This window comes from Ochotona princeps, chromosome X (genome assembly GCF_030435755.1).
Source record: "Ochotona princeps isolate mOchPri1 chromosome X, mOchPri1.hap1, whole genome shotgun sequence".
Classification (NCBI taxonomy): Eukaryota; Metazoa; Chordata; class Mammalia; order Lagomorpha; family Ochotonidae; genus Ochotona; species Ochotona princeps.
In genome coordinates, this window is record NC_080865.1 from 88,668,997 (window position 1) to 88,693,162 (window position 24,166).

The window sequence follows — 24,166 nt, forward strand, 5'->3', positions numbered from 1 at the left end:
ACATTTTTTTTCCAATTCTAATATGCAACTTCATTTTCCTACTTTTAAATAAGGAACATCGCATTAACAATGAAGCTGTGATCTGAAAACAAACCATAATAACATGAAATTTTTATCGTATTGCATACTGTAGTGTGTGCTTCTCTTCCTGAGATGCTATCGAAACAACTCATTTAACCTGCTATAAAAGGGTAATTGTAGAGACTAACTACTCACTCAGATTCAATACCAACCTACACGGCCACAGGCAGAAAACACCAAATTCCTACAGCTCGCTACAAAAGAAAAACTCCCCAGAAAGTTATAAGGTCAGATTATCTTTTTTTAAATTTTACTTCTTTTCATTATTATTATTATTATTATCATTGTATGATACAGTTCCATAGGCCCTGGGATTTCCCTTATCCCCTCCCCAACCCCTTCCCCCTCACTGAGTTCCCCTATATCATTACTATCATATAGTTCTTCATACACAGTCATATGTCCATCATGACATGGCAGAGACAATGGGCATGGACAATGGCAGAGAGTCCAGCATCCTATTATCAAGATACAGTAAACAGTTTCATTGGGAGTCCATCATTGTCCCGAAGTAGAGATGCATACTGCATTGTATCCTCACATCTGGATATGACAGTCTCCATTACACAGACTGTCTTTTAATTAAAACTATACCAAAACAATCCTACAAAAGATACACTGCAGGATTACATCAAGAGATAGTCTTTACTTAAGAAAATTAAATTCTGCTTTTCCTAGTGAAGTAGCATTTAGCCCTAAGGAGGCTCAAGGATTGTCATTAAACTTTGGGTAGTTCTTCCACACACCCTTTGTAGTAAACATGCTAGATTTTCCACTTTCTTCTCAAATCTCAAGTCACATCAGAATACTATTAAATGAACAGGGAGAGAGCTCGGACATCCATTACCTAAAAGGCATGGCCTGAAAATTAGTGAAGCAACATTGATAAAGGAATTGCCACTATCCAAAGTACTATCATTTCCTCTTGTGGTTGCTGCTAAAGATCCGTTTAATTCTGATAGCTTTTGATTAGACACACTCCATTTTAAGATCTTCTTCTAAGAAATAAAATGGTAGATTCATACGCTCGAAAGCTTAAAAAATCTGAATTGATCACATCCTTCCTCCTTGTTTATGTAATTCAATAGAGGCTGATTACGTACTTAAAGATCACACAAGTTCTCAGAGAAAGAAATCACAATCTTTTTTTAGTACAGAGAAATGGAACTGAAGTTCATTTTCTCTTTTGTATAGCCAGCACTTTTAAATGAAAAAAAAAAAAAAAGCCTCAAAGAAATTTCCAGCCATTCGTTGAAAGCTTTCACAGAGAAGCATGTTTAAAAGCACAGGTTCATGCCTTGAGGCACTTTATGACTGTTAGTTATGTCAGAAGCCATGAATTCAGTTCTTTGAGATCTCAGAATAAAATACAGTGCTAAGGTTTCTGCATTTTTCTAATAAGTATTTCACACTACTTACTGGTATCTCTGAGGAAGAAAAGATATCTTTAAGCATGATAAAGTTTTTCAAGACAGCTGCTTTAGTAGGCTAACTTTAATCATGAGTAAGGTTTTGATTCAAACACAATGACACCCTAAGGGATCAATGATCTCCTCTGTAAGATCAGATTTTTTAACAAAAGAAATTGCTTTTATTGTGTTTCAGGATCATAATAGCCTGTTTCAATGGTGGCAGCTTCTCTTCCTAGATTGTAAATATTATTCACAGAAAGGAAAGTCATTCAAAATGAGGGGAGAAGAAGTAATTTAAAATATTAAATAACATATTAATTAAACTCTAAATCCAGAAATATAATAAAAAATTCATTAACTAGAACAGAGATGAGGAAAAATAAAGCTTCCAGTTGAAATGTTTAAATATAAAAAACTATTGCACGTTTTTAATATGCCTTAGAATAAGAAAGTCTATGTTCTAGAAGGTAATCAAGGACAAAGGTAATTTTATTTTTAACCAAAAAAAAAAAAGACTTCATTTTGTGATCTCTTACGTAGTTAATATCTGCTTTTTGGAAAACATAGGTTAGAGATTTAAATCTCTTGGCAAAAAATAAAAAGACTATATAGGTAAATCTTGTATAAAATGAAAATGGAGGAAAATATTCTTTACAAGGGAGTCCAGAGACATCTAGTGGCTGTTAATAATATACCAGATTTTTTTCCCTTGGAAATGAAATCAGAAATTTATGTAGTTACACTACAGTCAAGTTTATATTGCAAATAGGCTACGTTATTCCTTTACATTCCTTACTTATTTAGTTTCATGATTACAGAAACTGCAAACAGCATTAAGCTCACAATCTTAACAAAAATTAATAAAATATCACCTAAACAAAACTCAAAATTCAACAGATATTCCATCACAGAAGAGGACATGTATGTCCTAAACCATGATTCACCAACAAATGCAGGTAGGCATTTGTCTTTTACAAGCTGTTGGAGTTATTCTAAGATGCACAAAATCCCAAATGATTATACATTTCAAATGGAAGATCTATGCTAATCATGGGCACAGATTAACTAAGCTAGAAGGCACCTTAAAAGGGCAACTAATTCACTGTCAAAGTTGTCAAGAGAGTTCAGAATGAATCTCATTTTCAAAGGCTAATAGAAAAGCTATTCCACATTGTTCTTCCATAATCTATTTCAATGATCCAAACAACCATGTCAAACAACTCTAACCTCAGTTCTTCATGCTACACATTCTTACCTTTTTTTCTTATTGTTTTCTCCATTCTTCTGACTATATCTTGTGAACATATACACCTCTTACTAGTTTTTTGTAAATATGTATAACTACATTTATCCACAGTAAGTATTAGGTTTTGAGAGTCAACTGATCCATTATTCCCATTGTTCTCATTTCTTTCTTGTGCCCTGGCTTGATCTAAAGTATTTGCTAGCTCTACCAAAACTGCGTCATCCACAAGTTTGATCGACATTCTAACAATATAATTCATGTGTACTATAAATGCTAAAATATTGAACATGTTTCACACCCCTAATGAACTTTGAGACAAGAAAATATTTATGATAGAACTGCAACAAAGAGATGCATTGCATTTTATGACTAGTCACAAAATCACATTTTGGGTTGTTACTTTCTGGTTGCTTTTAATTTTTAGACTGCATAAATCTGTTTTTCTCTTAATTACTTTGGCTGACAAAAAAACTGAGGATGCCAACATTAAAAATGTGTTGCATGAATTTCAATATCATCATGAATGGCACTGCTAAGTAGCACTAGAATCTAACAGGAACATAACTTACATTAGAAACAAATGGAGGAAATAGCTTAAGCTAAAACAAAGTATCTCTTCTACTTAATTATTACGTTTATAGTAATTCTTACAACTCTTATACACAACTTAGCTAACAATTCCTTTTCATTAAAAAATAAATCCTTAGGTTATTAGCATCCTCTCAAGTATCTACTGCTTAATTACAAAGAAGAAAATTTACCTTTAAGTTGCAAAGCCCTGGGAATTACCATATTAATCAAGTGAACAAACTTAGCATCATCAAATGTGAGACAACCTGCCATGCCTCCTGCCACAATACAATAAGAAGGACACATCACTTCCGGAACATTCTTGACAAAAACGTTGAACCCAAATGTAACAATAAGCAAACAATACAAGCCATGCTATGAGACAACTAGTCTGGATACCTTTTAAAAATCTTTGTCATTAAAAATAAGAAGTTGCGGATTAAAAGAGACAGAAGATCCCATAACCAAATACAATGTGTGAACCTTGCTGGATCGGTTTAAGAAAAAACAGGGCCTGGTGTTTGGCACAGTGGGTTAAGTCGCCGTTTGTCTCACATCCAGTATTGGAGTGCCTAGTTCAAGTTCCTGCTGCTCTGATTTCAATCTGGTGCCCTGCTAATAAGCACCCTGAGAGGCAGCTGATGATGGCTTAAGCACTTGGTATCCCTCTTGGGAGAACCAGATAGAATTTAGGGGTCTACTTTGGCCTGGCCCAGCTCTGGCTAGTGCTGGTCATTTGGGGAGTGAGCCAGCAAATCAAAGATCACTCCCTAACTGTATTTCTCTTTCTCTCTGCCTTTCAAATGCAAATGTAATTTTAAAAGTTTAGTAAGTTATATAAGAAATACACAAAACAGATATAAAAATACTCTGATGATATAATTTTTGTCTCCAACAAGTTAATGTGTTTGAATTTTGTGGTTTTTTTTTAATTTTTATTTCAAAGGCAGAACTATAAAGAGGGGGAGAAAGAAAGAGAGAGGAAGAGAGAAATCTTCCAAGCACTGGTTCACTTCTCCAGAGGGCTGCAATAGCCAGGGCAGGGCCAAGCCAAAACCAGAGGCCTACACTCCATCATTCTCCCTCCTAGCTGATACAGGTAATTAGCCAGGGGCTGTATTAGAAGTGGAATAGTCAGGACTCGAACTGGTACCCACATGGGATGGCTGTAGCACAGGCTGGCACCAGAGTGCCAGCCCCATGTATTGGAATTTACTCAGTGAAGTCGTTTCAGAAGTGGATCCAAATAGCAGATTTTTTTAGGTCATGTGGGATGCAACTAATGGGAGATGTTTGGATCATGAAGTATTCGAATTCATGCCCTCATCACTGGAGTAATGTTAGGTTTCAAAAGAGTGGTCTAGTTACCTCAAGAGTGGGTTCCTGGGACTAGCACTGTGGCATGGCAAGTTAAGCCATACCCTGGGACACCTCTATCCCATATCCACGTCCAGTTCAAGTTTCAGCTACTCCAATTTCCATGCAGATCCCTGCTAAGGCCTAAAAAGCAGCAGGTGATTGTCAAGTGCTTAAGTCCCTGCCTCCCATGAGTGAGACCCAGATGGAGTTCCTGATTCCTGCCTTTGGCTGGTCCTGGCCATTGTGGTCATTTAGGAAGCAAACCTCTCTCTGCCCTTCAAGTAGATAAATAAATCTTAAAAAGAAGAGTAAATAACTATTGAGCCTGCCTCTTCAGCTTTCATCTCCCTCCACATGTGCCTGCTTCCCCATTTTGGTTCTCCACCAACTTACAAACGCAGCACGATGCCCTTGCCAAAAGCTGTTCAGATATGATTGCTTGATTTTGAACTTGCCAACCTCCAGAACCATAAACCCAAACACATATCTACTCTTTTTAAATTATTTGGTCTTGCTCCCAGCACAGTAGCCTAGTGGCTAAAGTCCTTGCCTTACATGTGCCGGGATCCCATCTGAGCGCCAGTTCATATCCCAGTTGCTCCACTTCCCTTCCTGCTTCCTACTTCTGGCCTGGGAAAGCAGAAGAGGGCGGTACCCACATGGGAGACCCAGGAGAAGCTCCAGGCTCCTGGCTTCAGATCAGCTCAGCTCCAGCTGTTGTGGCCACTCGGGGAGTGAACCAGTGGGTAGAAGATCTTTCTCTCTATCTCTCCTCTTTTTAATTCCAACTTTCAATAAAAATAAACAAATCTTTTTAAAAAACTATCTGTCTTAGATATTCTAATATTATAACATGAAATGGACTGAAGAAAGACAACATCTGCAGAAGCTTCTAAATGGACTGTTTTCCCAATGACAATGCCGAATCAATGTTAACATTTTCCAGCAAGACTGTGCTAATATAAGAAAATATATTTATTCCTAGCTGATGTATGCTAAAGTATTTGAAGGTGAGCACTCATGTTGTCTGAAACTGCTTTTCAAATGGTTCAGAAGTACCGATATGGGCATTTACAAATATGAAACAGACATATTTCTGAGTATAGAATATAAACGGTTACCTATTTCTGAAAATACAGATTCTACTATATATGGCACATATAAAGATAGATATATAGACGCTGCTATATATATATATATATATATGGAGAGTATGAACAAGTACACTACTGTGACAAAATGCTAGCAACCGGAGAATGTAAATGAAGGACACACGATATCTGTAATTTTTCAAAACAAAAAGTTGGCAGAAATAAGTAAGAAAGCAATACATACCATGGCAGTTCTAGACTTGATAAACCAGTCAAATCTGAACTGGGGAGCATTCCGGACACACTGTCTTAATTCTTCATACACATTTTCTCTATCAAAACCCATTTTGTGTAACATGCAAATCAAGAATCTATCTTCTTCCTCAGTATAGTTCTTCCCTTTACTGGTTCCATACTGAATACGCAACTGATGAAATGGAGCCTTGTATCTTGCAATCTGTGTATTTCAACAAAAATAGTGCTTTTAGCAGAATGTGCAGCAAGTCAAAGCTAATCACCACATACATTAAAATAACATAAGAATAATTTGGCATAAAATGTAGTACTTTAGCATCCAGGGCTTTTTTGATACTGATCCTCCGCTGGATTCTTGCTTCTCCACGTTCAATTTGAGCCATAATTTTCTCAATATCCTGCAACTCATTGCAGCGTTCCCAAAACACAGCTGAAAAACAGTTATTTTAAAATAGTATCATTTAGGCCAAAAACTAAGGAATCAGAGCATAAAAAGTGGGGAAAAAACTCTAGTGAACTTCTATCTTAAAAAACATACACCCAGAGTCATCTGTGTATATAAGTTCAATTATCGAAAACTATCTTTTATTTGAAAATAATATGTCAGCAAGGTTTTAAGTTAGAAATTCCCATTTCACGAAATATGGAATCTTCATATATTCATCCCAAATAGCTGAGATCTCAAAGGATGCTACAGACAGATTTAAGCTAGGCTTTTTTCTCAAACATGATATAGAAGAGACCAAATACTTAAAACTTGACAGAAGAGGGCAGTATACAAACAAAGAATTCCTTTTCCTAGCAAGCAAAAGCAAAACCTAACTATTACCAACATGTCCAATTTTTCCCATGAAACAAACATCTCTACTGAAACTGTTTTCTGCTTTTCAAATCATTTATTAATATTACAATATTTCTAATTGTTTTGTTTCTAAACTTAACTCAAATAGGCTTTTCTCTAAGAAACACGTTCTTTGGGATTTTAATTACATACAGACAAAACACTCAAATTATCCAGCCACCCAACCAAATTTTATACATGAGTCCAATAATCTGCTTGTATTAATATCCCTCATCTTACGACTTCAGTGGAAGGAAGCCTTTTAATGACTTAGTCTACATTCTCAAATTCTTCATTTTTATAGCCTATCAACAAAGGTGTTTTAGCACTCAGATTTTATAAGCACTTGGGTTATTCATTCACAAGCTTATTCATGCAACACACATTTAAATGCCTATTTAAGATACTGTACACTCACAAACAGCCAATTGTACATTTCCTCTCTTTCTACACAACTGACACGGTATCTTTTAGAATCACTTTTTGTCTTGCAACTTCACATACACTGCTGTGATTTCTCTTCAAATCTTCTGAAAAAAAAAAACTTGTAAAAATCTACACACACTCTTTCACACTTTTTGCATTTTACTTTGGCTGTTAAAATCTCTGTTGTTCTCCTAAGCCTCCAAATGCACTGAACTTACGTGTTACATTTTAACAGTAATCGGAATGTCCTGCTGCTATCCAGGGAAGCCTCTAAAGGCCCTGTGATTTCCAGAAGGCCCTTTTAGCCTCCCAAATGTTAAAAAAAAAGTACCTGTTCTCCAATTAAACTTGGGATTTATTCAAGCATTAGCACTCTAGATAAAGTGAAAAGCTGTTCCATACACTATTTCATTGCTGCTGTTGTAAAAATACAGTATTTCAGTGGTTCGGTTAAATAGGATGGAAGCACAAAGGGAAGTTTAAAACTTAAAATTACTTCTGTGCCATTGCTTCTGTAGTGAAAAGTGTTCTATATTCTAAACTGCTATTATTCACAATAAATTTCAGAGCTCAGGTATTTGGAAGTTAGAAACATCCTATGTTCCACATATAGAAAATTTGCCAAACATGTTTACCTATTTTACATGAGTTTTGTTTTGTTTGTTTTGTTTTTCTGAAACCTGAGGTTGGACATTCTGTGGTATGCAAATTAGTACTAACTATGCCTGCTTCTGCAGCTAAACTGATTCTGGTTAAGAACAAAGACACAGCTAAGTAGAAGAGAGAAATGATTCCAGGATCAGTAAACAGATTTATTCAAGCAACATTTTCAGACCCATCCCAGCTTGCCTCATATCAATAGGACCCACATAACCAGTCTGGAGTAAACTTGGAACTCCAGCTATGTTTGTGCATCTAGACAGGCCTATCAGGAACTCTCCACTTTCAAGGACAATCTAGAAGAAAAGACCCAAACCTGAACCTGAAATCACGTGACTGGACTAGAAGATAACCAAATCCAGAGGTGGAAGAGTAAGAAACTAACTTTGTCCATACTTATCTAATAACCACCCTTAGTCATCAGTTTTACTTGGTTGTATGGGCTGACTACTAGAGAGCAAAGTACTTAGTATGGTAGAATAAATCCTTAACATCTTTTCACAGAAAACAGTTATATTTATACTTTCACCTGCATGTAAGCATCAAAGTTTAAAAGATCTCTGAACAAAGGGACAACTAAACTGATGCCAAACAAATGAGTAGGGCTGAAGCAAAACATCAAGTTTCAAATTATTTACTGACCTGAATATTCCATGACTTCCTCAGGGGACTTTCCCTCCACCTCCCGAGCTATATTATCAATGTCATCTCTTCCATACTTTTCATTAGCTTTAATAAACTGGTTAAAATCTCGCTTAGTCCAGTTCGTAAAACCCTGAGGCCAAAGAGTTAAGTAGACATTAGATTAATATATCCATTTATTATCCTATGTACTTCTTTCTATACTGTGACAGTGTAAAAACATTCTTAAATGCTCAAAATGTTCCTCCTTAATAAAATTGTGCTTTTTATATGCTGGAATCAAAAGCTGAACAACAAATGTTCTAGAAATAGCTTCTTTTCAATGATGAGAAGGTACTCCCTTCCAAGTACTTAAAGTTGATTTTAAGTTCTCAGATACTATTTACTTCAGTATATTTTACAGATCTCTACTACCTTAAAATACAAATGTATTACAATTAAAATGCTAATACAAATACTAAAGCCCTGATATTCTACTACTTTAATGATATTTTTTAAAACAGATCTGTTTTCATGTAGATTGAGAGGAGTATAGATGCATTAAATCAATATAACACTGAGGGATGATCAAAAGAAGGAAAAAAAACCTTTTGTAGTTCTTTTTATTATTTCAAACTATGATGATTCTTGCTCAAAATTATATGCATAAATGTAATTTCCATAAATAGTATATTATTGAGCCTACTTAATTTCTCTATTAAAACAGAACAGCTTAGCCTGTGTTTTAAATCTCCCGGCATTATTAGCATTTCTGTGAAATCATAGGACCAAGAATTTGCTTTCTACCCAAAGTGTGATACACTCGACATTACAAATTGTTATCCCTGGCTTTTAGTTGTCAAGATTTCAAGTGACCTCATATTTTGTTCCTTTCGACTGACATGATTTTTAAAATATGTGTAATTATTATTCAGCAACAGAGAAAGAATATGAAAATGAATTCAACTACGAGAAAGGGAGAACCTGCTGCTGTCCCAGTGACAGCACTAGCTCGGCGAAGACTCTTCTTGTTCACTCACAATAGATTGCAAGCCAGGGAGCATTTCTAGGCCCGAATGTCACGTTTTTGTTTAGGAAATACATTTTTGAAAATAGAATTTGAATATTTAAAAGTTTTATTCCGTGTTAAGTCCCAGTGCTCAGCCACTGCAATTATACCTTCAAACCAAACTTTATGACTTTCAGACATCTGATTCAAAACTCTATGAATATTGCTTGTAAAAAATCCTTCAATAAAAATCACATAACAAGAAAAAGACTCATATAATAAATAATACATAAATATGAAAACTATCTTTCAATAATTAATGCGGAGAATTTGCTACAACTATATACATTCTTAAAAAAACTACTGAATGAATAAATCATACTGGCAACTTTCTATAATAAGATGGTATCATACAGTAAACACATTCTTATTATTTTGCAAGAGTCTTTTATGCTGGTACATTTTACTTGGTACAGTTTGGGATTCATGATATTAATGAAATTCATTATTAAAAAGTTTGAAAGTACTAATATTTTGTTCAAATGGAAATGTTCCTTTTTAATAATAGCTAACTTTTAATTATCTAACAGTCACCATAAAATTTTCACACAGTTTAGGGCTGCCATTGTAGTATATTGGGATATTAACAGGCCACTGTCTGCAATGCCTGCATCCCATATGATCTCTGCTTCAAGACCTGGCTGCTGCACTTCTGATTTCATGCCTTGCTAATGTAGTTGGGAAAAGCAACAGAAGACGGTCCAAACACTAGGGCCCTGGACCTAGGTAGGAGACCTGGATGGAGTTGCACAAGTTTCAGCCTGGCACAGCCTGGCACAGCCTTGGCAGTTGCAGCCATCTGGGGACTGAACCAGCTAGGAAGATTTCTGTCTTTCCTCTAACTCTGCTTTTCAAATAAATAAATCTTTATTTTAAAAGTTTCAGAAATTCCTCATCATTGTTTTAAAATTCTTTCCCAGAAAAGAAAAATGTTCAAATAAATATGAGATTATTCTATAAATTAAAAATAGTAGGGTATAATTTCAGGGTAAAATCAACATCAACCAATAAAACAAACTAAAATTTGCAAGAATATGTTAGTGATTACAATTTACCAGAACTCAAAAATCGATTCACTGACCTTTCACATATCACATGGTTGACAATTACACTGTGCATATATGTGTTTTCTAATTTCCCAAAGAACATATCCCATAACAGGTATTTCAGAAATAGGGATAACGGGCTGATGTTACAGCACAGTGAATTAAGCTGTGCTTACAACACACACCAGACACATATCTGAGTGCCCATTTTTTTTTAAAGATTGATTTTTTTTTTTATTGGAAAAGCAGATATACAGAGAGGAGGAGAGACTGCTTTCCCAGGCCTCAAGCAGGGAGCTGTGTGGGAAGTGGAGTTGCCAGGATTAGAATCAGCACCCATATGGGATCCTGGTGAGCTCAAGACTAGGACTTTAACCACTATGCTATCACGCCGGGCCCTGAGTGCCCAATTGATTTCTGGCTGCTTTAGTTCAGATCCAGCTTCCTATTAATGCATGCTGGGAGCCAGCAAATAATGACTCTAGTGTTTGAGTCCCTTTGACACCCATGTGGGAGGCCCAAGTGGAGTTCCAGGTTCCTAGCTTCAACTTGGCCTAGCCTTGGCTGTTACAGGTATTTGAGTAAAACAATGGACGGAAGATATTTCTCTCACCAGCCTGTATCTGTCTCTCCCTTTCTTTTTTAAATTCTCTTTCTCCCTCCTCCTCCCAACAGCTCTCAAGTAGATGAAAACAAATGTTTTCAAAAGAGATATCTGTTCTAAACATATGTTTAAGAAGGGTGGCTCATACAATAAAAAACGTGATCTATATTTTCCTATTTTCTTTTATTCTAACAGTCGGCTGGAAGCATTTCAGGCACTTAGAATACATTACTTGTGTGAGAAGCTTTTCCTTTTCTTCAGTCTCCTCTTGTGTGAGAGTTTCAGCCCCGTCGATCTTTCTCTGCTCTTCTCTTTGAGCCAGAGCTGGATTCGGGATATCGGGATTCCTTGGAACCTGCATAACACAAGTGATAAAATTGACAAGACACATTGTCACAATGTGTATACACATAGCAATATTTGGAGTCACTTTAACACTAAAGAATATGAAGTCATAACCAGAATGGCATGTGGTCTCCACATTCTCAAAAGAAAAAGCATTCTGGTCCCATCCGGCATTTTAGATTTAATATCCATTAGGAAATGAACCTCGGGTTATATCCTAGATTTGATTATACTGTGGCACAAAATGCATTCTTACAACATTATACTAGTACTTGGAGTAAATAAAAAGTTCCACAATTAAAAATCGCTTGTATTCCCCTAGTTAAACAGAACAGGGTACAGAGACGACAATGCACCTAAAGATTATATTCAAAACTTTGATTGGTTCAATGTATGAAGAGTGTTACAGTGCCTTCTGGGGTATGCAAAGGGAGAATATTTTACGTAAAATAGAAAATTAGACAACAAGCACTTGGCTACCATTTAAGACAACAGTTCGGATGCTTGCACGTTGCATCCTGTATCAGAGTGCCTAGGTTCATCTCGCAGGTCCAGCTCCCGATGCCAGCCTCCTACTAAGGCAGACCCCAGGAGTCAGTGGTGCTGGCTCAAGTAGGGTAGGTCCCTGTCGTAGGACTGAGTTCCTACGTCCAGGCTTTGGACTGACGCAATCTCAAAGCCGCAAACATTGGAGGAGAATGCTTTCTTGCTCATTCACTTTCTTTCCCCCCAAATAAAATATTTTCAGAAATAGAAAATCTGCATTCAGTGGCAGGATAATGAAAGAAAAATGAAATAGACATTGTAAGAGGAGGGGAGTAGTACAACCTACAGACAACTGTCACGGAACCCGCTGTGAAGGGGAAAAGGACAAAAATAGTGGTGAACAGAAATGACGCAAGGTTTTCTGAGCAGAGTTACAAATGTAAGGACAACCAAGAAGACAGCTCAAGTTCAAAAGATGGAGGACAGAAACTCGAGCTTCCAAAAAAAACAAGCCATTAAGTGTATGGCAAAACTGTACTCCAAAGAGCTTCAGGCTTCACAGTGCAGCACATGCGATGGGTCTTCAAAAGGTCCATGGGAAATGTACCCTTCACATGGCATTTCTCTGTGCCACAGTACATTTATCTTTTGACTTCATTTTCCACAAACATTTTGAAGTATGCTTATACAGTATGGCTCAGCAGCCTGGGCAGTGTTCACTCTGTGGTGGAGGGAAGGGGGCAAACTTTGTGTCTCTCAGCACGAAGTCCAGCCAGCCACTATGCGCATCTGCAGCCACACTGCAGCATGTTGACTTCAGAAGGCAGGTAGACAACATGTACATTCTACAGCATTCTATTAAACATGAAACTAAAAGGGCTGGCAATAAGTCTCCTGTAGTTTGGAACATATACATATCAGAAATTACGAACTCTCCAGGGGTATCAGATAGTCATGGTTTTGCTCAACTATGATTCTAACATATTTTTCTCATCATTACACATATTTCACAGTTGGTAAATGTAACACTAGAATCTAAAGATAAGTATTTTGTAAAATATTGTGTCTAACAGTTCTCCAAAAACGAAATCTGCTTACTGGGCATTAAAAACAAATACGGGGCCCAGCATGGTAGCCTAGCGGCTACAGAACTTACCTTGCACGCACCGGGATCCCTTGAGGGCACCAGTTCTAATCCCGGCAGCCCTGCTTCCCATCCAGCTCCCTGCTTGTGGCCTGGGAAAGCAGTCGAGGACGGCCCAAAGCCTTGGGACCCTGCACCCGTGTGGCAGACACCACGTGCAGCTCTGGCCATTGCGGGCGCTTGAGGAGTGATTCATCAGACAGAAGGTCTTTCCTCTCTGTCTCTCCTCCTCTTTGCATATCTGACTTTCCAATAAAAATAAAATAAATCTTTAAAAATACTAAAAAAGTAGACTGATTTATAATCATCCGCACCAGATAGACAAATTATTACACAGGAACTAAATGTCCATTATGTCCATAATACATTGAAAGTACTGAGTGTAATAGGAAACAGGTAGTCAGCATGTTCCTTGATCACAAACCTGTTGCTGAGTTTTGAGCAGTGCCTTTTTTTTTTTTTAAGATTTTAAGCAATTTTATTTGAAAGGCAGAATTACAGAGAGAGATTCCATCCACTGGTTCACTGCCCAAATGGCTGTAAGAGCCAGAGCTGAGCCAATCCAAAGCCTGAAGCCAGTAGTTTTTTGTTATGTCTCCCACATTGGTGCAGAGGGCCATCCTCCACAGATTTCCCACAACATAAGCATGTATGTTTTACCTGAACAATCTTAAGTAAATATTGGACTTTGAGGCATCAGCTTGTGATGCAACGGGTTAAGCCACTGCTTGTAACATTGGTATCTCATATCAGAGCACCAGTTCCAAGTCACAATTCCTTCTCTTTCAGGTCAGCTCTCTGCTAATGAAAGTAGCAGAAGATGGCCCAGGCACTTGGGTTCTTGCCATCCATATGGGAAACCAGGACAGAGTTTCAGGTTGCTACCTTCAACGCAACCCAACCCCAGCTATTCCAAGTATTTGGGGAGCGAACCAGTGGATGAATATCAACATGCTTCCCCCTCCCTCTGTCACTCTGCCTCACACATAAATATATAAATCCTTCAAAATTAAATATTGTAGTTTCCCTAAGAATGTGCATATTTAAATGCTTCCAGGTAAAATGCACTTATGGCTGCAATTTTGAAATATATAACAAATAAAATGGATCTTGAGGGCTGCAGAAATGGAAAAATAAGGGAAAAAGCAAACATAGTAAGAAGTAAACTGTAAAAGATATATGATATGTATGTATACATATATTCACCAACACAATTTTGTCAACATTTGTCAGTGTTCAAAACTTCTTGGGCACAGCACAATGGCCCAATTGGTTAATCCTCCCCTTGAAGCACAGGGATCCCATATAGGCGCCGGTTCTAATCCCAGTGACCCCGCTTCCCATCCAGCTCTGTGCTTGTGACCTGGAAAAGCAGTTGAGCATGGCCCAAAGCCTTAGCACCCTGCACCCACGTGGGAGACCCAGAAGAAGCTGCTGGCTCCTGGCTTTGGATTGGCTCAGTTCCAGCCATAGCAGTCATTTTGGGAATGACCCAGCAAACGGAAGATCTTTCTCTCTCTTCTCTGTGAATCTGCCTTTCCAACAAAAATAAGTACATTTTTTAAAAATTAGGGAAGGGCCCAGCGGCGTGGCCTAGCGGCTAAAGTCCTCACCTTGAAAGCCCCGGGATCCCATATGGGCGCCGGTTCTAAACCCGGCGGCTCCACTTCCCATCCAGCTCCCTGCTTGTGGCCTGGGAAAGCAGTCGAGGACAGCCCAATGCATTGGGACACTGCACCCGCGTGGGAGACCCGGAAGAGGTTCCAGGTTCCGGGCTTCTGATCGGCACGCACCGGCCCGTTGTGGCTCACTTGGGGAGTGAATCATCGGACAGAAGATTTTCGTCTCTGTCTCTCCTCCTCTCTGTTTATCTGACTTTGTAATAAAAAATAAATAAATAAATAAATAAAAATTAGGGGAAAAGGAAAAAAGCAAAGAGATCAGATAGATGTATCAGGGTGGAGATATCTGTCTCATTTTAAAAAAATGTATGTTTGAATAGACTATATAGCTTTAAATGTTTGATAAGATGCTAGTTTGATGCTATTTCAAATTACCTTGACTTCAAATTTTAATTTTGAAAAATCACTTTGATCTTAAGATCTATCAAATATCTACAAACATTTATCAAATACCTACAAACTGTCCATGTCCAGCCATATTCTAACAAAATATTTTATAAACATTTAATTTATGGCAGAAATAGATAATACGTCCCTGCAAAATATTTATTATTGTGAAGATTTCCCCAGTACTGAAAATTTGCCCTTGAAACTTCTAATAACAGGAAAATTGGAGTATTATACATCACAACTGGAATTTAGGATCCACTGGAGGCAGCTTCTTCCCTAGCCACTGCACAGAATAACAAAACAAAACTTAGGACTAACTTCAGCAATGCCACATTTACAATTTTAATTCTCGAAATTATTTAAATATCAAAAATTCCTTCATTTTCATAATTTTGAAAAGACTCTCATGAGGCCTTATCAGTAGTAAGTTTCCTGCAACGGTTGCAAAGTGCTGTTTAAGAGAGGCAGGCATGTAAATCAGACAGAACTACCAGGAGGAAGCAGGAACCACGAGGTGATGGTGTCTGCTGGGACCTGGTGACAGTGTGGTGTGAGAGATACTAAATTTGGACAAGTTTACATGCTGTGCAAATATCAATGAGTCATTCTGTGTTCAGGAGGAAACGCTAAGTCTGCTCTGATTATACCATTTAGCTGCAGAATTTCTGTTGAAAATTACGATCCCACAATGTAAGACTCACAGAAAAGAAGCTGAGGGCCCAACATGATGGCTTAGTGACTAAATCCTCACTTTGCATGTGCCAGGATTCCATAGAGGCACTAGTTCATGTCCTGGCTACTAAACTTCCCAACCAGCTCCCTGCTTGTGGTCAAGGAAAGCAGTAGAGGACAGCCCAGACCCTTGGGACCCTGCACCCACATAGGAGGCCCAGAGGAAGCTCCTGGCTCCTGGCTTCGGATCAACTCAGCTCTCGCTGCTGCGGCCACTTGGGGAGTGAACAAGCAGATGGGAGATGTTTCTCTCTGTTTCTCCTTCTCTCTGTATATCTTCCTTTCCAATAAAAACTTAATGTTTTTTTTTTTTTGAAAAAAAAAAAAGGAAGCTTAACATCTTAGATACCACAAGAATGGACCAAAGTATAACAGCACATAAAAAATGGACAAGGCTCTGCACTGGCTTCTTCCATCACAGCACAGGTCGCATTTAATGATTTACGAGATCCTAGACAACAGAATTCTTTTGAGTTAAAGACACAGCAGTGATGTTGCAAAGCTTCCGATGGATAACAAGTATGACTTGGAACAAGAGAGTTGTAAGAATGGAACAAGGACAATGAACAACTACCAGCACAATGGAACAACCGCCTATGGAATCATCTGTAAAATAAAAAAACAAAAAACAAGGATAATGAGACCTTTTATGACCTAGTGCAGCAAACTAACAGAAAATCTCCAGTGCCTAAAAAGGCCTGCAGAATCTCATTGTGTTGGCTGATTTAACACACTAAATGTGCTGTGGCTGTGAGCCAGGTCTGAAGAACCACGGCCCAGTTCAACAACACCAGCATTCCAGTTCAGCTAAACCTACCGACATCTTAAATGGACTTTCCCGTGGTGGTTCCCTGAGATGAAAAGCTACTGTATCAGTTCACACATCACAAATCACTTTCCAGTACTACAAGGTAAAATTTTACTTATATAACAGCCCTAGATTATACATCTGGTAAAACCAGAGGCTACTTCCAGAATTACTGCTAAGAGACATCCTTCATCCACCAAGGTTGCACACTACGAAAATGGTATACTTCTATTTTAACTTGCCCATGCTTTGTATTAGAGAGTATGATAATGTAAATCCTAAAAGCATCATTATTTCAAACATATTACAGAAATTACTTCTTTAATACTGGTAGCTGAGACGTTCAAAATCATTAACATTGTATAATATAAAATAAGCTTTTTAATTACAAACACATTATTTTTTCCTTAAAAAAATAATCTATGGTGGGTCCTGCATTACCTGTAGCAGGTTACACCTTCACCTGTGATACTGGAACCCTACATGCATCCTGGTATGAGTCCTGGCCAGTCCACTTCTGATTCGCTTCTAGCTAAAGTGCCTGGGAAAGCAGTGGAAAGTGCACCATGTGCTTGAGCCCCTGCTCCCACTTGGGAGCATCCTAGATTCGGTCTACCCTAATCTAAAGCATTGTGGTGTGGCCAACTAGGGAGTGAACCAGTGGAGAGACGCATTCTCTTAAAGTGAGTGTGTGTGTGTGTGTGTGTGTGTGTGTGTGTGGTGTGTCCTCTCTCTGTAACTTTTCCTTTCCAATAAGTTTTTTTAAACATGTATTTATTTTTATTTAAAGTCGGGTGTACAGAGAGGGAAAGCAGAATGATATTCCATCTGCTGAATCACTCCTAAAGTGGTCGCAACAACTGGAGCTCAGCTGATCCGACGCCAGGAGCCAGAAACGTCCTCCAGGTCTCCCACGCGGGTGCAGGGTCCCAAGGCTCTGAGCTATCCTCTACTGCTTTCCGAGGCCACAAGCAGGGAGCTGGATGGAAAATGAAGTAACCTGGACATGAACCAGTGTCCATATAGGATCCCAGCACATGCAAGACAAGGACTTTAGCCACTAGGCTAAAGTATTGAGTATATTGGGCACTCAAATAATTTTTTGAAATCAAAAAGAAAAATATATAGTTTGATTTTTCAAAAAGTCTTTGTAGACTGTGATCATACCTTTAAAATATAATAGTCATTTCATTTAGATTAAAAATATTGCCTTTACCATAAAAGATGATTCAATGTGTTTCGACCCCTGCACCCACATGGAAGATCCAGAGTTCTTGGCTCCTGGCTTTGGCCTAGTCCGGTTCTGATTGAGTCCTGGCCAAGGCATTTATCTGTGGAATGAACCAGCGGATGAAGATCTCTGTCTCTTCCCCCCTCTCACGCTGCTAACTTTGACTTTCAAATAAATAAATAAATGTTAAAAATATAATACCGTTAATATCTGCTATGAAGGAAATATCCAGAATTTTCAAACTTTAGTATTTCTCCATTTTTATCAGCACAAGGAACAATATTTATAGTTACGTATACATACACTGGAGGTCTAGTACAAGAAATATATAATTTCAAGCAATTCTTTAATGGTTTAACAGTTTTATAAATCATTTTCAGGCCCCTACAGCTGACGACACTCACTGTGAATCCTTGAGTTGCTCTCAAACAAGTGTATTTGAAATATCAAGCATACAGCTTTAGTATTTTTGCCTGTAACTGATTGTTTTGCATGTGTAACATTTTGATAGCAAGCATAAGTGGTGGACGTGCACAGTTGATGTAAAATAAGAAGTGATTTAATCATGGTACTTGGTCACAAAGTCTGATTTTTAGTAATTTGCTGTTATGCTTAACAATGCATTGATGCTTTGTATGTTTTAATGTTTGAGTATAAAGACTGCGCTTCCCGTCAATGGAAAGTCATAGTATTGGGAGAGGCAAGATGGCGGCATAGAGTACAGACACGTTTGATAAGAAGGAGAATCTTTACACAAGGTGAAGTGCAATAAGTAGATTACAGGGGGAAAATAGGGCTCAGGCAGTAAGCAGGAGGTACCTGGAGACCCCCTGGACACTGGAAAGCTGTGGCGATGGGACAGCAGTGTTGCAGTGGACAGAAAAATCCACCAGCAGTCAGCAAGGGGCAACTCAGACTCCAGCGATCCAGGCTCCGGTGTTCCAGGCTCCGGCGATCCGTTTCCAGCACCAGCCAGACATCCAGCAGTGGCCTCCACACAGCTCTTGTGACCGACAGGTGGGAGCCTGGGTCCGCGTGGGGAGCTCGGGAGGTGAGTGCACTCTGGAACTTGACAATCAAGCTGGGTGACTGGGACCAGCCCGGGCAGAGAAAGAGTAGGAGACTCAGGGCGCCATCTTGTGTGGAGAGGCGTAATGTGGAGTTGACAAAGTGGCACAGAGGAGGCACGCTTCTGGTGGATCACACAGAACAGATCCAAGTGGGGAGGGTAGCACCAGCTTCACTCCCTGCAGGGTCGGTGTGGTCCCTGGAGATGAAAGCCAGCAGCTGCAGTTCTCCAGCAGCGTCCAGCTTGGCGCCATCTCAGGTAGCAGGGCAGCAAGTGTGGACCCCAGCTGAAGGTCCAAAGTGGGCATGTTACTAGCTAATTGCACTGAGCTGAGCCCACAGCACCAGCCTTGCAGCCTGTAGGGTCTGTGTGGCCCCTGGAGCTGATGGCCGACAGCCCCCTGATCTTTACTAGTGCCCCTACGGGTGCCATCTTGGACACTGAGGCAAGTGCTCCAAACACTGATAAACTGCAAGAGAAGCAGTGGTAAACTGCACATGCACTAATTCAGAAGCTCTCAGATATCAGTGTCACGGGACCTGACACTGTTACACTGAAGGGAGCACAGCTGAGCTGCCCAAGAACTAAGCTGGCAACAAAATCACCACCATCTTAGAGCACTACACAGGCTCTGCAGAAAAAACAGCCCCAGCAGGGCATGCCACCAACTCCACCCAAAATAACTCCAGGACGCACTTAGACTTATCGGCCAGCAGGGGGAGACAAAATCAGTGCAGCCTACAAAATCAGTGCTGTCAACAAAGCAATTATTCAGGACAGCTGTGTTTTCCAAATCCAGGGCACTGATTGATCATAAAAAATCAACTTGTAGAGCTGTAGGTAATACACCTTAGAGATGATTTCATCAACCAGAATGGCAACTACAAAAAGTAAAAGAAAAGACAAAGGCACTATGAATGTTACTGAAGACTCTCCAGCAAAGGAGCAAAAGCTTCACCCACTCTCAGGGTTAACTGAGGAAGACATTGAGAAAATGGGGAGACTTTGGCAGAGTAGCAGAATACAAAATTAATGAACACAAATTGATGGCACTAGTGTACATAAATAATTCCATGGATGAGAAAGAAATTGTAAGTACAGTTCCCTTTAAAATAGAGGAGAGGAATCTTAAATACCTAGGAATTAAGCTAACTAAATAGGTGAAAGAACTCTATGATGAAAACTATAAATCATTTTAAAAGGAAATAGAAGAAAATCTTGAAAAATGGAAAACCTTACCATGTTCCTGGATTGGCAGGATCAACATTATCAAAATGACCATATTACCAAAAGCAATATGCAGATTCCACGCAATCCCAATCAAAATCCCAACAACATTCTTCTCAGAAATAGGAAAGATGATACAAAAGTTCATCTAGAATCACAAAAGACCACGAATAGCTAAAGCTATCCTGAAAAATAGAAATCAACCTGGAGGAATCACAATTCCAGCCCTCTAGACATACTACAGAGCAGTGGTCATCAAAACAGTCTGGAACTGGTACAAAAACAGAGAAGATCAATGGAACAGAATAGAAACACCAGAAGGAAGCCCACACATGTATAGTCAACTCATCTTTGACAAGAAAACTGAAAACAATCCAGGCAAAAATCCTGGTCTATTCAACAAATGCTGTTGGGACAACTGGATAGCAGCTTGCAGAATAAAGAAGCAAGATCCACACATGTTACATTATACAAAAATTAGCTCTAAATGGATCAAGGACCCAAATCTATACCCAGAAACCATCAAACTATTAAAGAAAAACATAGGAAGCACACTCCAAGATACAGGAACAGGGAAAGCCTTCTTAGAAAAAAATGCCAAAAGCAAAGGCAATCAAAGCCAAAATGAACAAATGGGACTACACCAAACTAAAAAGCTTCTGTACAGCAAAGGAAACAATTAACAAAGTGAAGAAGCAACCAACAGAATGGGAGAAAATTTCTGCATACTACACAAGTGATAGAGGACTAATACCCAGGATCTACAAAGAGCTTCAGAAACCCAGGGAGAGAAAAAAATAACAACCCTGTAACAAAATGGGCAAAAGAAATGAACATTTTCAAAAGAACAGATTCAAATGGCTAACAGACATATGAAAAGATACTCAGGCTCCCTAGCCATCAGAGAGATACAAATGAAAACCACGTTGAGCTACCACCTAACTCCAGTGAGACTGGCCTACATTGAGAACTCAACCAATAACACCTGCTGGTGTGGATGTGGGGGAAAAGGCACCCTCCTTCACTGCTGGTGGGAGTGTAGGCTAGTACAACCACTATGGAAATCAGTATGGAGAGTGCTTGGAAAATTGCAAATAAACCTGCCATGTGACCCAGTTATCCCGCTCCTAGGAATATACCCAAAAAGGAGTGAAATTTGCATGTGAGAAGGGGATCTGTAATCCTATATTTACAGCAGCACAATCTACAATAGCAAAGACATGGAAACGAACCAGATGTGTGTCCAAAGAAGAGTGGCTTAAGAAACTGTGGTACACCTACTAATTTGCTTTAAAATCTTGGGCCCGGCGGCATGGCCTAGCGGCTAAAGTCCTCACCTTGAAAGCCCCGGGATCCCATATGGGCGCCGGTTCTAACCCCGGCAGCTCCACTTCCCATCCAGCTCCCTGCTTGTGGCCTGGGAAAGCAGTTGAGGACGGCCCAATGCATTGGGACACTGCACCCATGTGGGAGACCCAGAAGAGGTTCCAGGTTCCGGGCTTCTGATCGGCACGCACCGGCCCGTTGTGGCTCACTTGGGGAGTGAATCATCGGACTGAAGATCTTCCTCTCTGTCTCTCCTCCTCTGTGTATATCTGGCTGTAATAAAGATGAATCAATCTTTAAAAAAAAAAAAAAGAAACTGTGGTACATCTACTCCGTGGAATATTATTCAGCTATTAAGAAGAATGAAATTATTCTATTTACAACCAGGTGGTCCCAACTAGAGACTATTATGCTCAGTGAAATGAGTTAATCACGAAAGAACAAATACCATATGTTCTTTCTTATATAAGGAAGCCAACATGGAAAGTGTAACTCTAACAGTCCAATCCATACTGTTTTTTGACTGTTTGCTTTTTTGGCTGTATCCCATGTGTTTCGATGTATTTATTTCAGTTTGGTTCATTCCAAATAATCTCTTTTCTCTAGTTGAATTCATCACGTGCTCATGAATTATACGATGGCATCATTTTTCCCAAGAGACTTCTGTGTTTCCTTGTTGTCACTCATGTGCTGGTTACTCAGTGGTGCTTTTTTTATGGTACTATAATTTGTTGTTAATGTTGTTGTTGTTGTTGTTGTGGCTGTTCTAACTCATACCGGTTGTTGACCTTGTTTCATGGCTTCTCACTTATAGTAATGTAGAGTGATGGAGTACTGGGGTCTATCATACACAGACGTGGGGGTATAATGGAACATGCATCCCTGCATCCAGATGAAAGATGGATTCCCAATGAAACTGTTGGACATGTGTAGACAATGGGATGCTGGACTGTCTGACATTGTCTCTACCAACAATGTCGGGGTACACTTAAATAAGAGACTGATGGAATTATGATTCCTTATGAAGGACTATACTATTGTAACAAAATGGGAAAAATCTGACAAGAGGTAGGATTTTGGGGGGGGGGAATCCTAGCCTATACAAAAATGTACCACATAATTCAAAATTCAAAATAAAAATATTAAAAAAAGAAAAAAAGAAAGTCATAGTATTTACATTAATCAAACATAATAGCTTAGAATGATCAAATGTAAACTCAACTGTTATAACTTTGCATAGCTTCGTATAAAAATATCAATAAATTTCAATTTCCATGCAAAAGAACTGCCATGTAAGAACTAGACAGATTAATTATAAACCACTACTAATGAACAGATACCTAAGAGGTGGCTGAAGTACTCAGACTTTACATCCTACTGTAGTTCCTAACAATACAAAAAAAAAATTATCCTTCAAAAGGAAGTATCTCAACTGTTATTTCGGTTTCCAAACAGATACTAAGGAATTTGGGATGAAGAGCTGGGGTCCATGATCTAGCGAAAAAAAAAATTGGGGGTGAGGATATTGTTTCTTGGAAGGAGTTTAGCAAGTATATACTGAATTAAATACAACAGCCCATAAACTGAAAACAGTGACCTGACAGCAGCTCATCATGTTTTGATCCCAGTACTGCAGAGTAGGTGGCCCACAATGACCTGTCACCAAAACTCAGAACACTTAGAGCTTCCTCCACTTGTCAAATGTTTCACTTAGTCCCTAATTAATTAAATAAGTGGGAAATATTCTACAGCTTTCTTCAGCTACAAACACAGCAAAATTCTGGCACTCTAGGTCTTGGACTGAATGAACTAAGACATTCCATATTTTCATGCTGTAATTGAAATTTCAGTTAAGTCATCCTCTTCCAATGTAAAGATTCTACTGAACAAGGAATTGAATGCATTAAATAATGCCTTTTAAGCTGCAGAAGCAATGATGCTTGTGAACATGCCTGATGTGTAACAAGATCAAGGCTTAACTAGTGGGAATAATCGACACATGCCAGCCATCAAGTGGCTAGGGCAAAACACTTTTCTCAGCTTCAAATACCCTGCAACCCTAGCTGTCCTTATCAATAATACTGATGTGACCTTTTGCTGGTGAATATGGGGGTGGAGGAGGCAATAAAACAGGAAAGAGAAATGCACTTAAGCAGATTCTCAAGGAAAACACTTTTGAACCAGGATCCCCAATGAATCCTGGCTGTGAGTAACACGCAGCACCCCCTGAATAGTCCCTTTGGGGGATCCTGAGTGTACCCTAGGAAACTCCATTATAGCAGTTTTATTGATCTAAGAATAAACCAGTGCCCTCCCCCTATTCACTGTGGCCCTAACAAGTTTTCTATATGGGTGAAAAGCCTATGTTCAACAACATGTTTAATGACTACATATCATATGCTCCTTGAAAGAAGGGTTTTGCAATGATTAACATGCCGTGCTAAC

General features: G+C 38.9%; 1 protein-coding gene across 3 annotated transcripts in view; it reads right to left on the reverse strand.

Moving 5' to 3' along the window:
• SMARCA1 (SWI/SNF related, matrix associated, actin dependent regulator of chromatin, subfamily a, member 1) overlaps positions 1–24,166 on the reverse strand; it is an 87,866-nt gene that overhangs the window by 12,187 nt on the left and 51,513 nt on the right. For all 3 annotated transcript variants that reach the window (XM_004587679.4, XM_004587678.4, XM_058658812.1), the window contains 4 exons: positions 11,514–11,636; positions 8,584–8,716; positions 6,326–6,444; positions 6,004–6,216 (listed from right to left, as the gene is read on the reverse strand). In XM_004587679.4, the coding sequence (XP_004587736.2) occupies positions 6,004–6,216; positions 6,326–6,444; positions 8,584–8,716; positions 11,514–11,636 (588 nt within the window). The remainder of the gene's footprint in view (positions 1–6,003; positions 6,217–6,325; positions 6,445–8,583; positions 8,717–11,513; positions 11,637–24,166) is intronic.